This window comes from Physeter macrocephalus, chromosome 18, assembly GCF_002837175.3.
Source record: "Physeter macrocephalus isolate SW-GA chromosome 18, ASM283717v5, whole genome shotgun sequence".
In the NCBI taxonomy this organism is placed as follows: Eukaryota; Metazoa; Chordata; class Mammalia; order Artiodactyla; family Physeteridae; genus Physeter; species Physeter macrocephalus.
This window is the reverse complement of record NC_041231.1, coordinates 31532892-31553275: the sequence shown is the minus strand read 5'-3', so window position 1 is coordinate 31553275 and position 20384 is coordinate 31532892. Positions and strand designations below refer to the sequence as shown.

Sequence of the window (20384 nt, the reverse complement as noted above, 5' to 3'; positions counted from 1 at the left end):
GCCCACAACTACTGAAGCCCGCGCGCCTAGAGCCCGTGCTCCACAACAAGAGAGGCCACCGCAATGAGAAGCGTGCACACCGCCACAAAGAGTAGCCCCCGCTCGCCACAAGTAGAGAAAGCCCGTGCGCAGCAATGAAGACCCAATGCAGCCAAAAATAAACAAATCAATTCATTAAAAACAAAAGAAAGCATGGTTAATGTGTTCTTGCTGGTGTTCTTAGGTGTGTGTACCTGTGTGCTTGCTTTGGGATATTCTGTCATTTTTCTACAGATGCTGTATCAGAGGCTCAGAGAGGTTAAATGTATTGGCTAATGTCACACAGCTTTCAGAAGGGACTATGCATTCAACCAGTAGAAATGAAATTTATTAAGTCTATGTGCTGGGCTCTGGGTATAGGAATAGGGTGGTGAACAAAATAATTTTAAGTTTCACGGTCATGGTATCTCCCTTGCAATGGGAAGAGTGATGGTGGCAGGGGTAAAGAGGGGGTAGGACATTAAGAGGTACAAACCACTATGTACAAAATAAGATATAAGGATATATTGTGTAACACAAGGAATACAGGCAATATTTTATAATAACTGTAAATAGAGTATCATCTATAAAAATATTGAATCACTACATTGCATACCTGAAACCAATAACATATTGTAAACTGACTACACTTTAATTTTAAAGAAGGAAAAAAAATAGGTTTCTCTCCCCGTGGGGTTTTCCAGTCCAGTGGGGGAGACAGAAGCCAAAATTTCTGTAAATTCTCTCTGTCTCATTGGTGATAGGTTCGGTGGAGGGTGTGAACGGGGAGGAGCTGAAGTAGTAAATGAAGGCGGATGGGCAGTCAGCAAAGGGCTCTCCGAGGAGGAGGTGGCATTTATATAGAGAAGCAAGTAGCCTTTGGAAGAGTTGGGCAGTGGGGAGAGTGCTCCAGGCAGAGACGAAGCCTCCTGAGATGAGAAAGAATTCGGTTTATTTGAGGGACTAAAATTTGGCCAGTGACGCTGGTGCATATTGGATGAGGGGAAAGGCGATGGTAAATGAGGCTGGGGAGGTGGGCGGGAGCCAGATCACCCGAGAGTCTGTGGGCTGTGCTACAGAGTTCAGATTTTACTATAAGCGGTATGGAGTCATAGAAGCATTTTAAGCTAGCAAGAAACAAATCCAACTTGTGTTCTGAAAATCTGTTTGGTACAGAGTCAAGAGCTGAGGTGTAAGAAGAAATTATAAAAGAAATTATTCAGATAAGAATTATTGGGGACTTCCCTGGCGGTCCAGTGGTTAAGACTCCGTGCTTCCAATGCAGGGGGCGTGGGTTCAAACCCCGGTCGGGGAACTAAGATCTAAGATCCCATATGCCGCACAGTGTGGCCCCCCAAAAAACAGACTACTAGAAAATTTTGGGACTTGCCTCGTGATCCAGTGGTTAAGACTCTGCCCTCCCAACGCAGGGGGACTGGGTTCGATCCCTGGTCGGGGAACTAGATCCCGCGTGCATGCCACAACTAAGAGTCTGCATGCTGCAACTAAAAGAGCCCGTGTGCCGCAACTGAGACCCGGCACAGCCAAATAAATAAATAAATATATTTTTTAAAAAAGAATTATTATCTCAGGGGTACTCAAAGGGATTGGTACCACCCCTTGAGATGTTTCAGAAATTTGGGGGACATTTTTGGTTGACAAAATAATTGGTGCTGGGCTCTGCTGGTATTGAATGGGCGGGGCCCAGGGATACTAATCATCCTGCAGTGAGCGAGCTACTCCTCAATGATGAGGAATCGTACAACCCACCTGATTTTTGAATATTCCCACCAGATATGAACGGAGGTAGAAAAAACTGCTGGTGATTAACTGAGTCTAGCTCCTAAATCTTTTTTACATAAACACTATAAGCGTGTTTGGCCCTTTTCCAGGGAAATCAAGAAAACTTTGTTACCAAGATTGGTTTACTGCTTCAGTAAATTACTGATACTTGGGTTTTTGAGCCCCTGTCCTCTGCAGGGGACTTCGTCACCTGCACAGAGATTCTCCATACGGAAAAAGTAAAGACTCCTTCCTTGGGTCTTCAGTACAGTTGTGGTTGAATCTTTACATTCTGAAATTATTATAATTTCCCTTTTATGTCTCTTTTATATTATGTCACTGTGCTGGTTTTAAAATTGGGAGGGTGTCGGTTTGTTAATTTATCTAATACTTTTGCTTCACGATAGAAAGGTTATTGTACATCCTTGCTCTCAAGGGTGTCTGGGGCTCACGGTGTTGAGAACTCCTGACCTATCTTCTGCAATGCACACAGATTTAAAGAGGGGAAACTGAGGCTTGGCGAGGTTGGGGGTCTTGCCCAAGGTCACACAGTCAATGAAGAGGAGAGCCAGGGAGTCAAACCTCGAAGCTGGGATTATCAGAAATTGGCAATACTGCCTTTCGGGAGCCGGGGACTCCGGCCCTCCGCAGCTTCTTGTGATGGAGAATCCTTGTGATGGGGGGCCACTTACCCGTCCCAGCTCCTTGTCCTCCAAGGCCAGGACTCCTGTGCTCTCTGTGAACAGCTTCACCTTCACAGCCGGCAGTGCGTGGGTCGTAGAGAAGTCACCCTGGGTGCCCCAGCTGCAGACAGAATCAGAGAGGTCAGTGCGGAGACCTCCGCCTTGACAACGCTAAACTTAGCCCTGCCTTCTTCCTGGGTCGGGTGAAGGCAGGGTTAACCCGAGGCATCAGGCACTGAGGCATCAAGGCATCGCTGGCTGTCACATCCCCCTCCCCTCCCAAGCTGCCAGAATGACAAAAAGTGTTAATTATCTTGTTAGGCAAATGCAAGACAGATGCTCAGAAAGTTGCCAGGGGTCTTCACAGAGCACTAGACGGAATCACTTGGAATTAGCATGAAATCGAGTTGGTGAGAAATTTGCCCCATGCATTTGCTATCCCTACAAACTATTCCAGGGTAACCACTAATGTTTCCTTGTAGCCTTTCCAAGAATCCCTAGTTCTTGGAAACCGCTGTTGTAGATTTTGAGATGGAGCTTCATTTGGCAGGAGCTAACACCTGACTTTACAATGAGACCTCAATAGTAGTGGGAAGGGGGGGAGCCCCATTTCCGCTGGCATTCAAAGTTTTGTTGAATAGAGCAACGGATGAAGCTTAGTTTAGCCCTGTTAAAGAGGAACGAAGGTCGAAGGATGTGATGTGGGAAACGCCCTTCCCCACTCACTGGTCTCTGGGAATCACAGTACATCTCCCAAGAGGAGAGCCTGGCTTACCTAGCACCTGGGTAGAGTGCCAGTCTGGCTGACGTGAACCCCTGATGGGCCCCTCACATGTGATCTTTTCATCATGATTCTTACAGACCCATCTCCATCCACTCTGTACCTGAAATCAGCATGATCTTCAGGAAGTATCAACTGGACTGCATGGAGCCCCTGCCCTAAACCCTTCCACGGCACCTGTTCCATTGCACTGGGCACAATCCAGACCCCTCGGTATGGTCTCCCACTCATCCACTCGAGTGTCATGGGCCTCCTGATTGTGCTACCTCAGGGCTGTTGCATGCACGGTTCCTTCTGTTGGCAATGCTTCTCCCCAGCCGTCTCTTCACCCGCTACCTCTCTGGGGCTCAGCCAGAGCTGAGAACATGTCCCTTGATCTCCCAGTCTCAATTCTGTTCCAGTGTTAAACTCTCTTGAACATACTGTTTAATTTTCTGTCCTAGCAATCATTGGATGTGTAATGATTGATTTACTTGCGTGATTGTTTAACAGCTAAATCCTCTAATATTCTGTAAGCTCCATAAGTTCAGGGACTGTGTGTTTTGTTTATATTGCATTACCACATTACTTAGCACACAGAAGACACTTAATAAATATTTGTTGAATAAATAAATTGTGCAAACGTATATTCTTTTACAGAACTAGGAAACAGGAATAGATATAATTTTGTATAGAAATGTTTTTTTTTCATTTTTGCCTACGTAATGGCCAATTTCCATATTTTAAGTTACTCATTTGATATTATTTTTAATGACTATAATATTACACCTGATGGATGCATCATAATTTATTTAACCACTGTTCTATTACTGAGATTGGGCTGGACATTACTTTTTAATTTCATCTCTGTTTATTTCCTTGGGAAGTGGAGAGTTGGATGGGAGATCGTTTCTTTGTTCATTTATCAACAAACGTGATGGTGTTCCTACAGTGCTGCAGGAACTGTGCTCATCAGTGAAAACTTTCAAGGCTTGGGACACCTATTCCCAAAATGCTTTCCACACAGTTGGTGACTATCCTCCTACCATCTGGGAAAAAAGAGCGCAAATCACATGGCTTCTTGCCCACTCTGGGCGTCCCTGTTCACTTTTTCTTCTGGCCAATTTAATCACTGCCGTTCTCATGGGCCTTTCCTTGATTAAGAGCAGGCTTAACTATTTTACTCTGTGCTCATTGGCTGTTTGTATTTCCTCTTTTGTAAACGACGGAACCCTGACTTCTAGTGTCAAGGTTGCACTCAATCGACTAAATCCCATTAACTAAACTCAAAGACCTGAGGACTCTAGGCTGTTGGTAAGAGAGCACCAGAAGGAGATAAGGGGGTGCCCAGCTCCATGGGGATCCAAGTGTGCAAGAACCATTGAGAAAGCACAACAGTCGCAAGAGAGAAAGGGAGAGGACACGAAGAGGACATGAGACAGGGCGAGAAGCAACAGGTTTCAAACACAACAGCAAAAGGTGAGATGTACAGATGGAAGCTCCTAATTTTGGACATCAGCCACAGCAGCAAGCTCCTAAGACAGGGGAACCTTTGTCCTAGCAAAGGCAACGTGACAAGGCATAAGGTTTTGAACCCAGCATTCTTAGTTCAAACCCTGATGAGTCACTTACAAACTGCAGGACTTGGGGCAAGTTAATTAACATCCCTGAACCTCAGTTTCCTGAGCTATAAAATAATATCATTTCACAGAATAGTTATAAAGAGTAAAGAGCAGCAGGCTTGGACCAGCATAAGAGTCCCCCAAATTTTGGCTACCTTCCCTTCCCCACATAAGGATACATAAGATGTATTCTAGTAACAGTGATAATCACTTATATTTTGTGTTATCCATTCAACACATATTTATTAAGCACCTACTAAGTATCTGACCCTTCGCTGGGCAAGCAGGATGGACATTACCCTTCCTCACCACACAGGGTAAGAGGTAAAACAGTTCATATTGTACCCATTTCACAGATGAGAAAACTGAGAAGAACCTCAAGACCTTGTCCATTTTATTCCAGTGAATTGTGATCAACTTGGGCTGGAACACAAATCTCTTAATTCCCAGTTTATAGCTCTTGCTGCTATTACTGTCATGATTATCAATAACACACATGACTAATGATGAACATGTTTTTTTGGCAAAAAACATGATCATTACTTTACTGTTTATGGTTAATTGTGCTATGAATCTCTCTGGGCATTGATCATGCTTGGTCATGGAGATAAGGAAGAGTCCTGCCGGAAACAAAGAGAGTTCTGGAATGAGATGCTCTAACACTAAGCCATAAAGAGGCCTTAATCGCAGGTCCCTGGGAATTCCCCACACTGGATCCCTGTGACACTGTCCTTGAAACTGGTTTGTAGGGAGTTTCTGGCCTGTTCAGTGGGCACGAACCCAGTCTGCCCGAGCCCCTGCTGCTATCCAAGGATGCTCAGCTCATAATGCGTTCAACGTGACTCAGACCGTGGGGCAGGGCGAGGTCTCTGAGACCCCATCAGCTGGATGGAGTTGGAGCCACTGCAGGCTGCCCTGACAACCCCGTGCATTTGGACAGTGATTTGCTTTTCCTTTCCACCAGGCCTGCAGCTGTGCTCTTGGCTTCCTACCATGACCCTTGGCTCACCTCAAGTTGCTAGGTCACTACTGAATCCCAATTTATCTGGCAGATTTCAAAATGGCTACCTGGCCATTTTGCCTGGAGCAGGCAAAAAAAGAAAGTCTAATCAGGACCAGCTATGTCATTTTCAGGCCCCAGTGCAAAATGAAAATGTGGGCTCCTTGTTCAAAGAGCAGGAAAAAGTGCCATTAAAGATACTAAGATACAGTGTTTTCCTTTCTCTGAGGATTTCCTCTCTGCTCAAACACATGCTCATTATTCCATCAGAGCCCACGTAACTGACTCGAGCTCAAAGATCAAATAATTAAGAATTTCAAGACAGCAATGCGGAGCATGAAACCAAACGGTCTGAGCGTGGGACCTGTGCAGCCGCAGCGGTCACAAGCTTGTGAATCAGGCTCTGAGCCCAAGGCCACCCAGTCTGTTTAGCGTGGCCAGAGGATGGGCCACACAGGGGAGGTCGCTACAGTCACAGGACTCTGTGAAAACCACTCCTGCCTTCTGGTCAATGCTTCCTATTCATAGGGGCCCCAAGGAGATTTAGTTATCAGCACTTTTCCTGCCCCTCCTTGTGAAAAAATAATCATGAAAATGTCCACTTTTTGTCTTTTTCCAGCCATGGAAAGACCTGACTATAACAAAAACAGCTAATATTTCTTCAGAGCTTCCTATGTGCTAGTCACACATTCCTATCTCCAACATGTTAGATGGTCATATGTGTATTTTATCTTTTTAAGCCCTCTTGGCCATCCTGTGAATCACCCCCATAGTTACAGATGAGGAAAGTGAGGCTCAGAGAGCAGGTTAGTCATGTGTCCAAGGTCACAGGGAGCAAATGGCAATCTGACTCCACAACCCAAACTCTTAGCCATGCCGCCATGTTGCCTTGCTCCCAAATGCCACAACTTGCTCCTCTGTGTCTGGATCCAGTTAACATCAATTACCTCCGTAACTCAACTGGAAAGTTCTGTTTCAAAATGCATGGGACTCTGGGTTGCTCTAGATTTATTTCACACGCTCAATATACTGCACAGAGTGCTACGTAACCTGCAGACAAATCAGTCCGCGGTGGAACCTTGGCCTTTAGGTGGAGCCACGTAATGATAAATGAATCTATTTCTCATTGTTGCCTTCTTCTCTGCTCATTTCTCTTCCTTTGCTGAGCACTGACTGTGGCTATTGAAATGAATATCTCTTTTAAAAGTTTCCCAGGACTGAAATAAAATTCTGCTTTGATTTGAAAAGACCAGAGGTTGATAGTATTTATGGCAAGGAGCAGTTGGGAAGGTTAACTAACTTCTCTCTGAACATAAAGTACATAAAGTCAAGTGGGTGGGGTGTCTCACTTCCCTGATCTTATCATTTCTGCTACTATACTCACACTGTACAGCTAGCTCACAAGAGCACTAAAAATAGTCACCAATTATCGAGTGCTTATGGTTTGCCAGGCCCTGGGCTGAGGGCTTTTCATGGGTTATCTCATTTAATCCTTCTGACAGTTCTGCAAGATATATCCTGATTATCCCCACTTTATCAATGGAGAAACTAGGACTTGGAGAGGTTAAGTAACTGGGCCAGGGTTTCAAACCATCACAGAGCTGGGCTTCAAACTCAGAGTTTTTGACCTGAAAGCCCATGCATTAAACCATAGAGCTTTACTGCTTCTGCATAACTCATAACACAGTATTAGAGTGTAGTGTGACAATTACCTGTGTGTGTATCTGGCTCTCTCTCTAGATGGTTAATACCTTGGGGCAAGGAGCATAGTGTGGTGTGTGTGTGTGTGTGTGTGTGTGTGTGTGTGTGTGTTAAATCTACTGTACCAAGCACAGGGCGGCACACAATCACAAAAAATATTTGTTTAATGACTAGGAAGATGTGACAAATTCAGAATACTCATGTCACCAGATTCAGGGGATCGTGGAGAGATGCCACACAGGAAATACCCAAGAGTGTGACTGCCCCCTTTAAGCCAAAGTGAGGGTTTACCTCCTTGAGGATCAGATGTTTTGTCAGAGCACACCAACTCTCTGAAGTGTACAGAGTGGCTGGCAGCATGAAGAGGGGACCCAGACGACATAGCAGCAAGGACAGCATTCTGAGGAGCAGGGCGTAGGCCTTTGAAGGTCAAGGAGTGGTTAGCTCATGAGGCCAAGAGCTGGAAGCAATGTGGATGCCAACAGTATAATGTTGGAAAGCACCACTGAGCTACAAAATGAACTACTTATATTCTTTTTGGTCTTTTCAACCAGAAGCAACACAAGCACAGACTATGGAAATACAGTCACCCACAGTGGCACCTCCACAAATGAAGGAACATGTATTGACACATGTGTGCTCATTCCAAATCAAATACCTTTTGCAAGAGGCTGGAGAACAAAGAGAAGAACAGTCCAGCTGACGAATCTACATGTGCACATGGTGTTGGATGAAGCTCTGACTTCCACTGCTGAGGGCTCAGACCTCTACTATGCCCTGCATTTAGAAAACACTTCCTGAATGTCTACGATGTGCAAATCACTGTGTTAGGTGCTGCTGTGGACCCAAAGATGCATGAGACATCAGCGCTGCCCTTACGGATGTGATAGTCTACTTAGGGTGATGTCAACGTCCAGAAATGATAACAGTTGTTAGGTGTGAGCTGAAGCCTTGGCTTTCACATCTGTAACTGGGGATAAGAATAGTACTGACCCCGGGGAGTCGATGGAAGGATAAGTAGGAGATAACTATTGCATATACAGTGTTCAACACAATACCCAGCACGTGGAAAGCGCCAAAGAAAGTAAGTCTTTCATTTCAGCATGACAGACTAGGGGTTGGTAAACTAAGGTCTATGAGTCCAGTGTACCTGACTACTTGCTTATGTATGGCTGATGAACTGAGAATGGTTTTTACATTTTTCAGTGGCTGAAAATAATTAAAAGAAGAGTAATATTTTGGGACACATGAAAATTACATGAAGTTCAAATTTCAATGCCCATCAGTAAAGTTTTATTAGGACACAGCTACGCCCATCTATTTATTGATACAAATCGCCTTTTGCACTTCAGAAGCAGAGGTGAGTAGTTACGCGACAGAGACCTTATGGCCAACAAGCCTCAATTATTTACTTTCTGGTCCTTTACTGAAAATGTCTGCTGACCCCTGCTATATACACAGTGAAATCGCCGGCTCATGGGAGTACTTTTACTTTCATTAGCAGATGAGAAGTACGTACGCTCACCGGAGCGCAGCCACAAAGATAAACTGTAAACATGCACTTACAAGGAGAGCTCACCCCATGGAGATTCAATGTGCTGCTCTAAATTCTTCCTGGAGCTCTTGCTAGCACTCTCGGTGTACTGGAAAACTGGGGATTGTGTACCCCAGCATTTCAGACACGTGGTGCCCAAATGCTGCTTCCAGATCCACTTGAGCTGGCTGACTCATTCAGTCACACTACATCATTATTAATATCAAATAATAAACAAGAGTAACAGATAATTCATATTTGGGGGAGGGTGTAGATGATTTTTAAAGTCACAGCACATTAATTCTCCAAACCTGTTCCAAAGGGCCACTGCTTTGAAAGTGAATACTTTGATCTGGGGGAGAAAATAAGGGAGAGGGATGTGCTTGGGTGGAGGGAGGGAGAAATCTACGGGCAAAGCAACCTTCTACTGTGTGTTTGGCGAGCATCTGCTCCATCTGTCACATCTCTGTTTACTATTTAAAGCCTCTTATTTGCGGAAGCCTCCTCAGACCATATGTTATCAACAAATGTTGCTAATCAAATACACACAGTAATTTTCATCAGAATTTCCCCCACCCCACCTCATGAACAAAAAACAAACATTTGCCACAAAGGGAATATACCTCCCAAAATGACAGTAAACATCCACTGCAAACCTTTGACAACAGAGTGATATTTACGAATGCGTATGTGACTAAGCCAAGAATACATCCACTTTAGGCAAATAAGGACCCTTGGAGAACTGGATTTTGTGCAGTTTGGTGTTGGGGGATGATGTCATTAGTTGCCATGGCGATGCTCAGCATAAGGTCATCATTCATGCCACGGAGACTGGATTTGCATTTATTCAAGGTATATGGCTCATGCGAGCTGGGTGTTAGATTGGTGTGGTTCATAAAACTAACTGCCAGCTTTAACAAGGGAGAAGTGTCATTTCGGGGAATGAAAGTCCCTTGGTCTCGTTGCTAAGAGGGAAAGTTAATAATTGCCAGGAGACAACTGCATTAAAATCTTTTGGCCTGCCTTTCAGGCAGACAGCAAGATATTCTACATCAAGCGAATCAATTGTACCATCACAGTGTGTTTCATGCAAACTCATGGATAGGATGTGATTCGGGCCCTTTAATGTACTAGAAAAGCTAAACTACCTCTTACTTACAAAAATGAGGCGTTTGCTTTGTAAAAATTGGGTTGTCTGGGAGGTGGAGGGATGGAGGCTCCAATTTGCCTACCTGACATTTCCACTGGAATAGCTCCTCTCCAGGAATCGGAAATCAAATGTGTTCAAACCTCAGCTTTAGTGTTCTCCCTGCACATCTGTTCCTCTAAGGTTTTCCCAGCTTAGTCACAGGAACTGCCAGCCACCCAGAAAAGAAAGGTCAGAAGTGCCAGGAAGAGGGTGGGTGGAATATTTACATAGCATGGACAGTTAGAACTTTACCAAGAAGCAATTATTACCGGTACTTCTTTATTTGGTTTCTGGTTTGTCTCCTCCTACTAGAATGTAAACTCCTCAAGGGCAGGGACCTGTGTCTGTTTCCCTGCTATGTCTGAGGATGGCTGTATCCCCAGAACCCAGGGCAGTGCCTGTAACATGGCACATGTCCAACAAGCATTTACTGAAGAAATGAATTCAATGAATTGTGATTTTCTCCACACACATATGCACATTTGGAGATGAGATTCAAGTTGAAAGCGAAATTGAACCATGGTGGCTTCTCCTGGACTTACATTCTTTGGCATAGTTAAAGAGGAAGTACAGGAAAATTCTATACTATAAACTTTATAAGGGCAGGGACCAAGCCCATCCCTGTTGTAGTCCAACGTTTAGCTCTGCCCATGGCAGAAGAGGCACTCGATAAATGCCTGTTGAATGAAGGCCAGAGGAGATTAAATATAGGAGATCTGTGCATCAATCCTAATTTTCTCATTAGCTATGTGACCCTGGACAAACCACTGGTAGGGTCTCAATTTACTTATCTCCATAATAGGGGTAGGGAGGCAAATATATTGATATTTTCTGTCCTAAAGACAAAAGACTGGGTATTTGATTTCTAGCATTTCCTTTTGATTCCTTCTTAGAGTTTTCATCACTCAGCTTATATTACCCTTCTGTTCTTTTTTTTTTTTGTGGTATGCGGGCCTCCCTCTGCTGCAGGCTCTCCCGTTGCGGAGCACAGGCTCCGGACGCGTCCAGATGCGCAGGCTCAGCGGCCATGGCTCACGGGCCCAGCCGCTCCGCGGCATGTGGGATCCTCCCGGACCGGGGCGCGAACCCGGTTCCCCTGCATCGGCAGGCGGACACGCAACCACTGCGCCACCAGGGAAGCCCTACCCTTCTGTTCTTATATGTTGTCTACTTTTCTTTTTTCTTTTTTTTGCCATTAGAGACCTTAGCATATTAATCATAGTTGATTTAAATTCCCAGTCTGATAATTCCAACATCTCTACCTTACCTGTCTCTTCAAACTGTGTTTTTTGTCTTTTCATCACTTTTGTTGGAAGTGACATACGGGGCAAATGGAACCCCTTATGGCTCCAGGAGCAATTTCTTCTCCCAGTCCTCTGCTCCAGGAGGCTACGATTCTCTGTATCTGTTTGTCTATCTCTCTAAATCTGCGGGCAGCGGTTTGCCCTGTGACCTAAAATTCTCTGATGGATCTAAGAAGAGTTGCTGATTTTCCATTTGTTCAGCCTTTTTCTTGTTGTGAGGACAAAAACCACGCCAAGCTCTTTACATGCCAGACCAGAAACCGGAAATACACTGGAGCCTGGACTTGTCAAGATCCTATCCAGCTGTGAGAGCTTAGACTCTATTCTTCACTGGAGGTTGACTCATAAGAAAACATATAGATGGTCAAAAAGAAAATCTAAATGGGAAACCCAAGGTTGAAGCTAAGTAACAGAATGGTGTGGGATTAGGGTGAATGGGGTGGGATGTGGTGCTGGTACAGTGGGTGGGGTGGGCCTGGGGTTGGGTGTCGTGGGGTACGTCATGAAGATGACAGCACCTCATGTGGCTTGACAGGGTTGCCTTCGCTGGAATGGAGTTTATAGCTTGACCTAAAGATATCCTCTGTCATTATGAAAGGCGGTGAGTTTTTGTCATTGGAAATGATGGCTGTCTTCGCATTCTGAGGTTCTCCTGCAACTCCATCATCTAGCTGCCTTCCTCTAACCATCCGTTTATTCCAAGTTCCTAAGGACCGTTAGAGAAAAGGAATTGTTCACTGCATGGTGGACATCAAAAAGGCACTCGCAGCAGGTTGCTGGGGACACATTCATTCACATTCTTCTCTCTGTGACTCAGCCAACCAACGCCTGTTTAATTTCCCACACTGGGCTTTTTCCTATAATTGCTCTTGTTACCTGAGCCTCGTTATTAGGGTTGCAACCTGTGATTCTCATAAACAACTAGGAGGTGCTCTAGTTGCTTGTGTCTTTAGAACCTCAACCTGCCTTAGGACACCTCACAGCCTCTAGAAGGCTCACGGTATACAGTCGGAGAGGCTACAGCTGTCCGGAAACCTGGCCAGGGGAATTACAGAATGCAATGCAAACCCCTTTGCATTCCAGCCAGTTCTACTAAGAGCATGAACCAAATGAGGAAAAACGACTGGGGGGCACAGAGCAACAGACTCAGAGTTGACAGGAGCCCTGAAGATCACTGTGGCCAAGCTCCTCATTTACAAATGAGGAAGCTGGTGCAGTGGGGACACATTTTGGAGTCAGGCTCTTTAATTTTTATCATTTCACAGCTTTATTTTCTCAGACAAATTCATTAGCCTCTCAGATCTCAATTTTCACGTTTATAAAATGGGCACATGAACAGTATCTACCTTATAGGGCTTTCTATCTGCCTGTCCCCCAGTTAAATGACAGAAGCACTGAGTACAATGTAAGTCCTTAACAAAGGGCAGCTTGCATCATCCAGGGGGTTCAGGATTAAGGGAGCAGGCTCGGGAGTCTAGCAGCCTGGATTCTACACCCAGCTGTGCCACTGTCTACCCTGGGAAAATGCTGCCCAGCCTGGTCATCAATAAAGCCCTCCGTAACTATTCAGGACATCTGAGAGATACAGAACAACTTGGTCCAAACGCCAGCACTGGAATCAAACATCAAGATGTGAGCTGACCTTGTAAGTGTTTTCAAAACCATCTGAGTAGTGGCTTTTGTGTTTCCTCAGTCTGGGTAAAATAAAATTGGGACTTGGATTTGGGTTGATTTTGTGGGGCAGCTATGGCAAAGGGGTAAGAGCTGAGAACTCATTCTCACTTTCTCAAGACTTCCTTCTCTCAAAGCGCCTGAAACATTTCCTCTCACCCCCATCCTGCTGCTCATCCCTCACTGGCCTTTTCTTCACCCTGGCGGGTATATCAGAGTATTACTCAAAGAGATTCACCTTGTCCTGCCTTCTCCAGGAGAAAAGTTTTCTTCCTGCCCCACTGGTATTAGCCTTGTCCATGTGACTACTTGCTTTGGTCTCCTTCTGGGCAGAGCACATATAATCCCCAAATCTGACTTTGAAATTACCCAGGTGACTTTCCTCGGCCAATGGGGTATTAGCAGATGTGATGGAAGCAGAGGCTTGAGAAATGTGCTTGAACGCTCGGGCTTCTTCTCCTGAGCCTCTGTCATCACCATAAGCAGAACTTCCTCCAGGTAGCTGTGGATCCTTCAGCCTGGATCCCACAATGGTCTACATGGAGCAGGCCCGAGTCCAAGCCAGAGTGCGGAGCCAAGGCCAACCAGACCCACAGCGTGAAGCACAGCCACCCAGCCGAGCCTGGCCTGAGCCAGCCAACCCCCAACCGATTTGCAGATAAGTGAATGAAAAAAATGACTGTGGTTTTAAGCCACTGACTTTTGAGACAGTCTGTTACACAGCAATAACTAACTGATACAGTGCCTTTATCTGGTGCTTAATCACATCATCCTGGTGCTACTCCATATGGTGTAGATTGGTCTGGAGCCCTCAGCTAGAAGAGCACATACTGGAGAGCTCAGACCCATCTCATAGTCCTTTCATAGTTTTAAAAAGTCTATTGCAGTCACGCAATAAACACCCGCCTAATAACCTTGTTGGTTTGAAAAAATAGTTCCCAGCTCATATGTCCTCATAAAACCACCTCCGTTTGCCAGTGTCAAATGAGGCAGTTTCTCCACAGTGTAAGAACTGGACTCAGGCCTGAGTGTGCTGGTGAAGGCTGCCACAGGAACTGTCTAGGTCCGCTAAAGAGCAAGAGGGTCAACACCTCTTAAGGCCAAGGCAGGCAGCCAGTGTCGCTCACACCACTTGTGGTCAAGTGCTCCCGGGGGGAGCCCTAACTACATCAAAGGCGTTCCAGATTAAGCCTCCCACATAGAAGGTGATGAGCATTAAGCCAACCTCGGCAACACTTGAGCGCCCCCAACATTTGTGGCTCTGTCCGAGTGGGCATCCGAGCTGTGATGGGCACACAGAAGAAGCCCTTGGGGGTTCAGGGATGGCCACTCAGAGCTTTGGCTGCCCTCCAAGCAGCCAGCCCCCCTCCTGTGAGACCTCCCAGTTGCCTTTGATAGAGGGGATTATGGGAGCTGTTGTTGGTTTTGCTTTCCTGGGCTGGGTTCCCACCGTCCCACAGAGAGGGATCCCTGAGGACCCTGTTGTGAGCTAAGCTTGTCTCTTCCCCCAAGGACTGGCTGGTGGATTTGTTCTTTTTTCTCTCTGTTTCACATTTGTGAGAAACCACTGGGAGTGGTCATGAATGCCAAGAGTCTCAAAGGGAAATGGTGAACGGGCCAGCTGGCCGAATGTCCTTCGGTAAGAACTGAGGTGTTGTCTTAGAGCATCGGGGAAATTGCTCTCTAGACCAAGTGCGATGGCATGGGCCCAATGTGGAGCCAGAGAGTTGTTCTTGAAAAGTGACAAATCTCAGCTGTAGAGAAATATCACCGTCCCTCAACCAGTCCATGGTAGACCAACACCATCTTAGTGGGGTGAAAACACTACCTATGTTCCCAGTCAAATCTGGCTCTCCTTGGGCTGACCACAGGGGTCCTCCACAAGGCCCAGCTACATTTACTTTGGGACTCCCACACACATAATATTAAACACACTGAAAGGACTCCTCCAGACCATCTTGTAAAAAAAAGTATAAAAAACTGGATGAAAGTTGAAGTGAATTATCATCAACTACTGGATACAGGTTAAATTTAAGAGACATGTAATTCAATATTTTTTTTTGATTTTGCAGTTATCTTTACTTTAGAGTTAAAACATTTCCAGGGGAGGGATGTAATGATTATTGTGTAGGTATTAACACATTTTTGACCGGAGACGTATTACGGCTACAGGTGTTAGTTTGTGCAAAAATCCCCCAGTCAATAATGTGTTAACGTACTGTGTACATAATGATGTAATCATTATTATGCAGCACTTAGGAGCCGGAGCTCTGAAATCAGACACACCTCAGTTTCCTGCTGTCAGGTATTAAAGGAGATACAGATACGGCAGACCACTAACCAGCTGTGTGATCTTGGGTAAGTCTCCTAACCGCTCTGAGCCTCAAATTTCCCATCTGTAAATGGGACCATAACAATGTCTACCTCTTTGGGGTGCTGAGAGGATTAAACAAGACAATGAATGTCAAGGGCTCAGCATAGTGTCAGGTATCTTTGAGAGTCCTCTGGAAATCTTGGCTGGTTTGTAATTTAGGATGCTAATTGGGCAAGAATGTACAGAATGGATTTGAGTATGAACAGGCCAAGGAACATGTAATAGTTTAGATGGCACAAGATAAAGGTCTCAGAATCATGAGTTGGAGGGAGGATGGGTGAGGTACTAAAAATAGAGATTTCTAGGCCCCAATATCAACTGTGCAAAAATTTATATAGAGAGGAGTCTGTCCAGGAGTGTTTATTTTTAATGATCCTCCTTGGTGAGTCTGCTGCTTGGCTATGTTTGTGAACCACTGTGGAGTCTACAGTCTTTAGCTGAGTGCTACATGAACAGCGAACAGGACTACAGCAAACACTTTAAGGTTCACAAACATGAACAAGCAGACAGGCCCTGGTCTCCCAACCACCTCAATATTAGGTGGCCCCTTGAAGGAAGGAAAGAATAATTACTCAGTCTCCTTGAGATGCTGACCCCACATAAACTATCTTTTTTAGTTTGTGAGCTGTTAATGGACACACTGGAACGGTGGTTCTCGGAACGATGATTTTGTGAGAGTTACCACAACAGTGACTCTCAGCGGGAAGTTATGAGTGACCCTCCCACTCCCCAGCAAATGGTGGTGATAATAATACAGTTCTGACTGAGGGCTGATTACATGCCAGTCACCGTTCCAGGGACTTTTACATGAATCACCGCGTTCATTAACCTGAGGTGTGAACCTGAGTTGAATGAATGTTGACTATCCCACGTCTGAGTAGGAGGAGGTCAGCCCAAGTCAAGAAGGCTTGATTCATGAAGGATGTCGGAGACCCCAATGTACACTTGATTCCTGGAGAATGGATCTGGTTGGACCAAGAATGGTCTGCCTTAATGGGATGGCCTCACAATATTGTGGGAAATAGGAAGCAACCAAAAGATTATGAGGCCAATCCCAGGGATGGGGAGGGGAAAGAGAGAGAAATAGAGAAAGAAAGGACAAAGAGAAGGAGAAGGAAGAGGAGGGGGGGAGGAGGGGGAAGGAGAAAGGAGGGAGCAGGGGAAAGACATTTGTCTCTGAGTGAAATGTTGTGATAAGTAAATCTGTTGAAAATCAAAATTCCCAGTATCCATTAGTGTTTTTTGGTTTTTTTTTGTTTTTGCGGTGCGCGGGCCTCTCACTGTTGTGGCCTCTCCCGTTGCGGAGCACAGGCTCCGGACGCGCAGGCTCAGCGAGGCCCAGCGGCCATGGCTCACGGGCCCAGCCGCTCCGCGGCATGTGGGATCCTCCCGGACCGGGGCACGAACCCGCATCCCCTGCATAGGCAGGCGGACTCTCAACCACTGCGCCACCAGGGAAGCCCTCCATGAGTGTTTTAAACCCTCCCCTCCTAGCTTTCAGATTTACATAAAAAATAAAACAACTTCATGACCTGTGCGCACACTGTCACACAGCTTCACCTCCCTGCCCATGAGGGAGGAGAGCGGAATCAATACCACACCGCTCTTCAATTAAGCTCCAGGGTACATCCCCCTACAGAAGTCTGCGTGCCTTTTTCCTCTGCCTGCAAACACTCTCCCTCCCTCTGATCTGCAGCTGAGGCTCTGGCAGTTCACTACAAACAGAATAAAATCAGGTTTATTCCCTCCATCAATCATCCAAGAAAATTTATAGAATTGTGGTCATTAACTCCATCACTTTAAGTGGGGCTGGGGATGAGAATTTCATTATCCATTATAATTGCTTGTAAAATTTTATGATTTGCATCATTTAAAATTCAATGTGTGCCTAAGGTAAAATACAGAGCTGTCTTGGTCAGACAGACTTTTTTTTTCTTCTCCTCTGTCTTATGTCAGGCACAAACATTGGTGATGTTTAGGGCTTTGAAACTTTCTCTTCCCTTTCATAAAGGGTGGCAAAAGCAGAGCTATGTTCTGAGGAAGAGTGAGGAAAAGATGCCAAAGAATCATTAAGTGACACAATGAGTGACTGATACATGACTTAGCCCTTCCTACAGCAGTGGTATTGCAGGACAGTTTAAATGACTGACATATTCATACCTTACCATGAGGAATTAGATGGCAATCTGACGGTCATGTCCAGGGACCTTAGCTTGGCTAATATTTTATCTTTAACAGTGGATCATATTACAGCACATTTGTATGTAATTCTACATTTCTGTATACTGTCACTGTCTTAGCTTGGGCTGCTCTAACAAATACCCTAGACTGGGTAACTTAAACAACAAACAATTATTTTGTTTGGATATTCTGGAGGCTGGGAAGTCCCAGCACCAGCAGATTCAGTGTCTGGTGAGAGACCTCTTCCTGGCATGTCCTCACATGGCAGAGAGAGATCATCTCTCCTGTGTCTCTTTTATAAGGACACTAATTCCATTTATGAGGGAAACACCCTCATGACCTAATTAACTCCCAGAGGCCTTACCTCCAAATACTGTCATTTGGGGAATTAGGGCTTCAACATATGAATGTGGAGGGCCGACACAAACATCCAATCCATGACCTTACGTCCCTGGACCTCTAAAATTCCAGACCTCACAGGCAAAATACATTCATGCCATTCCAGAAGCTCTCCCAAAAGTCCAAAGTCTCATTCAACTATCATAAGGATCTTGGTTTAGCCAATGCTCTATCTGTAATAATGGATCACGTTACAGCACATCTTGTCTGCAATTTCACTTTTTCTTGTATACTGCCAACAACATTTACTAAGTACTAATGTCTTAGACGCGATGCTCAGCACTATATAGACATCATGTGCTTATGAATCCTTGCAGTAACACTATGATGCAGGTATGACTACTTCCATTTTACAGGTAAGATGTCCTAGGGATTCACCAAGGCTGAGGGCAGTTTTTGAGTGTCTAATTCCACATGTATTTATCATGATGTATGGTCTATCTGTATATTGTTAGGCCCCCATTTTACTAAAGCTGTTTGAATAAACTTAGGCACTTTTTAAAATTAAAAATATTTTTTTTATTCAGATGTTCTAATCCTGGAAAAAATCTTGCAGAAAAAGATGACATCTTAAACTTTATGATTTTATGATACCCTGTCACCCTGGGAAAAAAATCTATGATCAATCTCTGGAAAACTCTAATTGGTAATCTACTTTGTACATCACAAGGTTAAGCTCTGAAGTGCTACAAAGATGTCCTGCTCCCAATTTTTGTCCTCGTTCATTTGAAGAACAAGAGTAGTTACCTGAACAATTAAAGGAATGCACAGAGGAACTAAACAGTTTAATATAGTTCAAGAAATGTCCCAAGGCAGAATACAGTCAGCTAATAAATGGTTGAATACTGTGGTTCAGAGGAGAGAAAGATTGATGTGGGGGCAGTGATTTGGGAGTCCATCACAGTGGAGGCAGGTGCAACTAGAATGGGTCTTAAGAATGGATAAAATATGAATGGGCAGAGGGTGTATACTGGGAAAGGGAAGTACTAAAAATCCTTCAGAGAACAAGGCTGTTCAGTAGCTCTATTATAGAATCTAACACACATGGAATCTGTTCTTCACTGTCACAGAGGACAGTTATGGAGGATGGCTGACTTAGGCTACTGGATTAAAGGGTAGAAATTTGTAGGTCTGGTGTGATGAATGAGCTATCACAGGACAGGCAGAGTTAGCCCAGAGAAAATTAGTGAACTAGGTGAAGTTCATGGACATCTGTTATTTTTCCTGCTCAACATTCTTGCCCCTGCTTCTAGTTACAGTATTCTAATTCTTCCTTGGAAACCACTTCTCCCTGACCTTGGCTCCTTTAGTCTGGGTAAAGCTGACCCCACTCCTGAATTGAGAGGTGGCCATTCTGACACTGCATTTCCTAGACTAGGATGACTGGTTCAGGGGTGGGTCTTTGACTCAGCTGAGTGAGAGTCAGACATGAGACTTTGGCTAAAACACAGGGAAGGAGGTGCTTTCTCTTTGGGGGTTACTACATGCACAAACTGTAACCCACGAACTATTGACAGCAACCAATTTGCCTCCATGAGGAAAGGCGTAGCCTGAGAATGAAGACAATCCAGAGGGATAGAGCTGAGGGAAGGAGAAACACTTGATGACATCATTTAAGCATCTGGATCAAGCAATGCCTGCAGCCCTAGACACTTCAGTTAAATGAAATGAGGAAATCCTTTCTCAGTCTAAGCCAGTTAGAATCAGAATTCTGTTAATTGCAACAGAAGATGTAAAGCAAAGTCTCATCTATCTGTAGTTCTTTACCTGCCCATTCCTTTTTCAATTGCTTCTTCCCGCATGATCAGAGTCTGACATTTTGCTCTCCGAACTGGGTCAGCACTACTCCATTATTTGGACATTTCCTGAGAATTTTTCTTAAACAAACCTACTTGCCCTGAGTTCTATTCCTTCAGGTTCTTCTACCTGTTTTTTTTTAATATTTATTTATTTATTTTTATGGCTGCATCTGGTCTTAGTTGTGGCACATGGTATCTTCACTGAGGCACGTGGGATCTTTCATTGTGGTGCACGGGCTCTTTGTTGTTGTGTGTGGGCTCCAGAGCACGTGAGCTCTGTAGTTGTGGCATGTGAGCTCAGTAGTTGTGGCACTCAGGCTTAGTTGCCCCGTGGCATGTGGGGTCTTAGTTCCCCAACCAGGGATCG

The 20384-nt window shown here is 44.9% G+C and overlaps 1 protein-coding gene across 8 annotated transcripts in view; it reads right to left on the bottom strand.

Annotated features, from left to right (window-relative positions):
* The window catches only part of CADPS (calcium dependent secretion activator), a 489257-nt gene that overhangs the window by 197656 nt on the left and 271217 nt on the right, over nucleotides 1-20384 (bottom strand). For all 8 annotated transcript variants that reach the window (XM_024124105.1, XM_024124106.1, XM_024124104.1 and 5 more), the window contains one exon: nucleotides 2493-2604. In XM_024124105.1, the coding sequence (XP_023979873.1) occupies nucleotides 2493-2604 (112 nt within the window). The remainder of the gene's footprint in view (nucleotides 1-2492; nucleotides 2605-20384) is intronic.